The 6298-nt window shown below is 37.2% G+C and overlaps 1 protein-coding gene across 1 annotated transcript; it reads right to left on the bottom strand.

Moving 5' to 3' along the window:
- Nucleotides 1–144: 144 nt before the first annotated feature.
- Nucleotides 145–3289, bottom strand: cryba1b (crystallin, beta A1b). Its single transcript, XM_007553682.2, has 6 exons — nt 3252–3289; nt 2975–3036; nt 2782–2900; nt 2550–2691; nt 2330–2472; nt 145–756 (listed from the first exon to the last, which is right to left on the bottom strand). The coding sequence occupies exons 2-6, from the start codon at nt 3011–3013 to the stop codon at nt 609–611; spliced, it is 591 nt and encodes a 196-aa protein (XP_007553744.1). The 5' UTR covers nt 3014–3036; nt 3252–3289; the 3' UTR covers nt 145–608.
- Between the last annotated feature and the right edge of the window lie 3009 nt (nt 3290–6298).

The following is a 6298-nucleotide window of genomic DNA, read 5'->3' as shown; positions in this document are numbered from 1 at the left end:
AATATGAGTTTTAAAGAAGTAAATTTATATGTATCGTGCCTGACGAATTCATTAAATAATTTTAAAACATTGTTTAGTTTATTAAAGCAGCAGTGTCAAAAAATCAGCACAGAGAAGGAAAAAAGAAAACATGCAAATACATCATTGTCATGAATCTGTCCGTTTCTTTGCTCATTTTCTTTATTTATTATCTTAAACACAGGCAGTCATTGATATCACATCGACACCCAGACTGGTGGTTGTTCATCCGTGGAGGAGAAGGAAAAGAGCAACTAACTTTGAAATGTTTTCATCACCAAGGTGGAGCATCCATTCTTTTTGATTGATTTCTTTTCAAATCTGTCATTCCTAAAACCTGTCTTTCTTATAGCCTTCCTTTATTTATGTTGTCTCCCTTAAAACAAAAATAAAAGCAAATATGCAGGAAACCACTGACGTCAGTAAGCACCTGAAGTTCAGTCCTTTGGTCCTGCTTTGACCATCCAGATCAGCAGAGCTGGGGGAGTTGGAGGTTGTGGGACAGGAAGAAGAAAAGAAGGGATGGAAATGTATCAGGAAGAGAGGAAAAGGGAAGGAAAAAAGGTGGAGTGAGGGAATCCTCTCCTTTCTCAGTGCTGGATCCTCCTGATGGACTGGATCTGGGGAGTCTGGGAGTGGGAGCCAAACTCACGGTAACATTTGTACTCTCCTCCGTGGCAGTCACACTCCATGATGTACTGGTGGCCGCGATATCCAGGGTACTGATAGCACACAAAGCTGCAAGGAAACACCAAAACAGGACATTACAACTCTCACAGAGGGAATTTTATTTTCTCTTCTGATATGCAACAAGGGTAAGTTTTAATGCATTGTTCAGCATCTACATCCACAACCTTTTAGTTGATATAATAATCTGATTTTAAGCAGAAACAGTCAGAAAGTAGGTCTTTCAGATTTTAGTTTCATGCATCCAGCAACCTGAGTTGATGCTGAATAAATCTACTAGCATTAAATCAATACATTATATTAAAAACAACTGGCTATTCTTCAGAATTTATCACAATTAATTAAAAATCTTTTTTAAAAATACAGTTAGAAACAGACAGCCTTGTCTCTATTTCAATAAAACTAAAAACAATGTGGAAGTCGGATTACGAATGCAATCATGTCTTTCAGTATTTTATAATATTGACAGGCATAATGGACTTTATAATGGGCAAATAAGTGTTCATACAGAAATGTTACAGTAATTTTGCTGTTTATTTACTGTTTTATTTACTGCTTTTGTTTGAAAAGCAACTTGCAAAATGACAACAGATGAAAATTTATTCAAATCTGACATGTAAACTGTTAGAAATGCCTCTGTTGTAATAAATTAAATTTCATCACTGTAAACACAGCATTTGCATGGTATTGCATAAGATTCAGTAATGTTAGCACTGAGTCATGCTGTTGCAGCAGAAAACATAACATAACATAATAATCAAATTGTGATCTGATGTGCAACAGAGCAGAGGTCTTCCACTACTTTTTGAGCTAAATTAATTCTTGTTTATGTCTAAATGCAGTTTTATTTTACAAAACATGAGTTTGGTAAATCAGAAAATGCATTGTTGTTACTGTAAATACAGCACTGAGCCCCATTAAAACCTCCTGGCTATCCCACCAAATATCTGAACTCTTCCTGAGTTAAAACATTAACATTGTTGTTTCTAAATGAATTTGTTTTCTTTGCATCATTTGAGGTCTGAAAGCTCTGCATCTTTTTCCTTATTTTGACCATTTCTCATTTTCTGCAAATAAAAACAAAATTTTTGGTTGAATTTCACAGACATGGCAGTAGTTCATAGAATAAAAGAACAATGTTCATTTTACTAAGATTTATAGCTATAAAAACTAAGTGTTTGTTCTTTTTTACCTATTAAGGTATTTTTTTCTTTTATATTGCTCAAAATAAAGCAACAAATAAAACTTCATTCTTATTTTGGGCCTCATCAATATTATAAATGTGGCAGAATGTATTGATGAAACTGTTAAAAGATTAATAAAAAATTCTCTCTGCTTGCAATGAATACTTCTTACAATGAAAAAATAAATTTGAATATCTTCTTACATTGATGTAATCTGACAGATTACAGATTAAAATCTTCTTTGATTTGATTGATAGTATAATATTTAAGCACACAAAGGTTATTTTGAAGAGCTGGAGTTTGACACATGCAATAAAGTAACAAATATTTTAATATGATTAATAATCTTTATACTGATCTATCCTCCTTTCAGTCTTTATTGAACTGATCAACTCATGTTTCTGATGCGTATCTATTGCTCATCAGGAGGAAGAACTCACGCTCCGGAGTGGATCTGCATGGATCCGACCTCGTTGTTCATCCAGCCCATGGCCTGCAGGGACGGGTAGTCGTCACACAGCTCAAACTGACGTCCCATCATGTTCTCCATCTCAAAGATGGTCATGCGGGACTCCTTGTGGTTCTGCAGAGGAAAAGCAGCTTCATTGCAGCTGCAGCTGGTGCTAAAAAATGTTCAATTGTGCGACAGTTTGGACCTACAGCACAGCAGATGGGCCTGAAGGAAATCATCCTCTCAATGCGATAGGAGTTGCTGCCGCTGTAGGCCTCGAAGCGAGGGTAATCGCCCTTCTCCAGCACAAACTGCTGGCCACAGAAGCTGGAGTGCTCATAGCCGACCCAGCTGCGGGTCAAACACCGGGGAAACGTATAACCAGCAAACTCTTTCCAGAAATACGTAACAGATCAGAAGAAAGCCTGAGTGGATACGTACGCGCCACACTCCACCTTCAGGGAGCGGATGTTCTCCATCCCACACTCCATGATGTTCTGGCAGCAGGCGGTGAACTCCATGCGCCTGCCTTGGAAGTACTCCTGATCATAGACGGTGATCTGCGGAGCACAAACGGATCGGTCATGAGGCAAGAGGCTGCAGACGTGGGTGGGAAGTACAGCGAGGAGCTCACCTTCCAAGGGCCCATGGGCATAGGGTTTGTCAGAGCCATTGTGTCCTTTTCTTCAGCTGTACCTGTCAGGAAAACACACAGCAGTCAGGATATTAACAGCAAAAGATGCTCAAAGAAGTTCTGCTCTCCACCTTCTGTGTTTTTCTTCCTTTTCGTCTGTCTTTAACTTTCTATTTCAAACAACAATCAGCTACAGCTGCTTTTCTGTTTGATAAGTCACACCATTGCCCATGGACATTTAAAATGTTTTGCATTGTTTTTATCTACTTTGACCTACCCAAACTGATGAGCTGTGTGTTGCAGGGTTCCAGTCTGCAGCAGCAGTGCGTATTGGGGTATATATACACCCACGGGTTGCAGGGGTCGTGGCTCGGCACGCCTGCGCTTCTGTCAGCAGTTTGCTTTGTTTTGTTGTGAGGGCCACAGAGGGGTTAACGCACAGACACACTTTGATTCATGCAAACACAAAGAGGGCACACGGCTATACTGCGTTACATGGTAAATCTATACATTAGGTGGAAAAAAAACAAAACCGAGGGCAGCTTTTCACAAAGGGATTTTTATCAGATAGATCAGGGTGTTAAAACTGTTTTAAAACTGTTTTTAGAAAGTAAATTTGCAAATTCTGACTCGAGGATTCGTGCAATATTTTTGGAAAAGATCGAAGACCCTCACATCATTGGAAATAAAATTAAGACGAGATATAAATACATTTTCAGCTGATTTGTTGCGATTTTAATTAACTGGCAGCTTGTTGAAATACTTCAAGTCAATTAGTCGGTAAAATTTATTGAATTTTTTTGAGACCGTTGCACTGAAAACATTGTGGTTTTTCCACTAAATATTGATCTCTGAACTCTTCCTGAGTTAAAACATTAGTGTTGTTTCTAAATAAATATGAACTTGTTTTCTTATTTGAGATCTGAAAGCACTTCCTTTTTTCGTTATTTTCTGCAAATAAATACTAACTTATTGCTTTGAATTTCAGAGACATGTTGTCAGTAGTTCATACTATAAAAGAACAATATTCATTTTACTAAAACATATACCTGTAAAAGGTAAAATCAGAAAAACTGATCATTTTAAGTGGTCTCTTACTTTTTCCCAGAGCCGTATATTAACACTTGCAAAAGCTGTACATTTTTTGCATTACACCCACAAACTTCAATATATTTTATTTGGGTTTCATGTGGTATAAACCAACACAAAGAAGATTAAGAATGTGAAGTAGAAGAAACATAATTTTCATTTAAATTTCAAGAATAAATAAAATCTGTTACAGCCATCTGACATCAGCTAATTAGTAAACAAAGCCCTGCTTTGTATAATTTGAACTTAGTTTGTGTCCAGCTGAAGACCTCAGAGGTTTGTTAGAGATCATTAATGAACAAACAGCATCATGGGAAACAAGGAACATCACAGAAAGGTCAGGGGGAAGTTTCAAGGTCATAAACAGCATCTGAGGTTTTAAATGTCTTGTTCATTCTGCAGAGCCATGAATCTCTGCTGAGAAGACAACTATTAGCTTAACTTTAACAATGTGTCACATATGGAAAAGCAGGACGAACAACATAAGAAAATGTGAAGTTTGCTATAAGCTTTGTAGAGAGCATGTTAAAGAAGCTGATAAACTTTTCAAACAAATTTCAATAAAATGTGGTGGAAAACTGACAGAACATCTTCACAGTGAAACATGCAGACATGTTTTTCTTCAGCAGGTACGGGGATGGATGGAGAAAAATGTCAGGCAATTCAGAAGATAAACAAAACAATTTGAAGCTACAGAAAACTGGAGACTGGGACGAAGACAACAAAGCTAAACGTACAGCCAGAAAATGTTCTGGTGCTTTAATGGCTCAGTTAAAGTCCAAAATCCTAAAAATGATGTGACATTTGATGTTTAGATGCTTTTCATCTGATCGGTTTCAACTTGGACAATTTTGCAAAATAAAACAGAAAGAAATTTAAATTAAAGTTCATTTATGTACAAAACTGATGAAGCTGGAAAAGATGCCTATAAACACTTAGCAGAGATGAATGCAAATGAATGCCATGCTTCTGAAAGATTTCCAATAAGATCCTAATAAGTCGTGTTTTGTGACAAAAATGTTGGAAAATTGAAACAGTATAACTGCTTTTGCAATCCAACGATTCAATAAACCATTAAATTGATTCTTTTAATCGAAAATAAACAATTTATTCTTTGTCAGATTGTTCTGTCAATAGTTATTTAAATTTTGATTCCTTTTGTCTCTTTTTTCTTTTTTTTTTAGCTAAAAGTAGCCACGTGTTTTTGAATAATCAGCTCAGAGACATCGTCAATGATTTTTAAATATCAAAAACTGTAATTATGTTGGCAAAAAATTATGAAATTAAGAGGTTTTGGCAAATTAGTTTAATTGAAACTGAGGTGAAAGTGTTTTTTAAAATCCTGATTTATGAATGAAAATTTGCTTCTCTTTTTGTAAAATTTGTGCCACCGAGTAATCGCCGGTGAATAGCGGGGCAGTGGGACTAAAAAGGTTTCACTGGCAGCCACAAGGTTACATTGACTTACTTTGTTTTCTGTGTTTCATCAAATAAATCAGGCAAAAAAACAAAATAAACTTCTATTTTTTAATGCATTTGTTTCTGAAAAAGCCTCAAAAGTTGAATTTGTTTCCTCTGGTTCAATGCAAGTACAACGAGCGTTTGGTAGGTGAGCCGACCCTCGACTCTCTTCTTGCTGCCTTGAACAATAAACATTTAGGAATGGCTTCCTGAGGTCAGCACATTGTCCAGACTCCCCGTCTCTGCCTGTGTGTGTGAACATGTCTGTTTACGTGCCGGTCCATGTCATGATCCGAATGGGTCAGACGCACAATTAGNGTGTGTGTGTGTGTGTGTGTGTGTGTGTGTGTGTGTGTGTGTGTGTGTGTTTCTGCTGATGATAGCAGCAGCTCAGACGTGACAAAGGGACGAGCAGACTCAGCAGGCCCGTGTGAAGAGCCCACAGTGACCATATAGCCAACAGCCAGAGTGAAAATACAGAAATCCCGTCTACATCACAAAACTTTGGTGTCTCCTTCAAACAGTGAGCCACCACAATAAAATACCTGGTGAAAAACACGCTACATAAAATAAAAAAACAAAGCAAGAGGTTCCTTAAAACTTTGTTTTGTGACTTTTAGACCTAAACAGACTGTTCCACATAAAGACAGTTACAAAGTCGGCCTTCTATCACCTGAAGAACGTTTCCAGGACTAGAGGATTAAAGTCCCAGCAAGATCAAGAGAAACTCAACCATTCGCTTATCTTTAGTCGTATTGATTACTGCAACCGAGT

This window comes from Poecilia formosa, unplaced genomic scaffold, assembly GCF_000485575.1.
Source record: "Poecilia formosa unplaced genomic scaffold, Poecilia_formosa-5.1.2 Scaffold3, whole genome shotgun sequence".
NCBI lineage: Eukaryota > Metazoa > Chordata > Actinopteri > Cyprinodontiformes > Poeciliidae > Poecilia > Poecilia formosa.
Note: the sequence above shows the minus strand (reverse complement) of the source record. Positions and strands in the feature narration are given on the sequence as shown.

Coding starts and splice junctions, on each gene's coding strand:
- cryba1b (XM_007553682.2), bottom strand. CDS start 3,013: ATGGCTCTGACAAACCCTATGCCCATGGGCCCTTGGAAG. Junction 2,901..2,974: donor TGCCCATGGGCCCTTGGAAG/GTGAGCTCCTCG, acceptor TGTGCTCCGCAG/ATCACCGTCTATGATCAGGA. Junction 2,692..2,781: donor CTGAAGGTGGAGTGTGGCGC/GTACGTATCCAC, acceptor TTTGACCCGCAG/CTGGGTCGGCTATGAGCACT.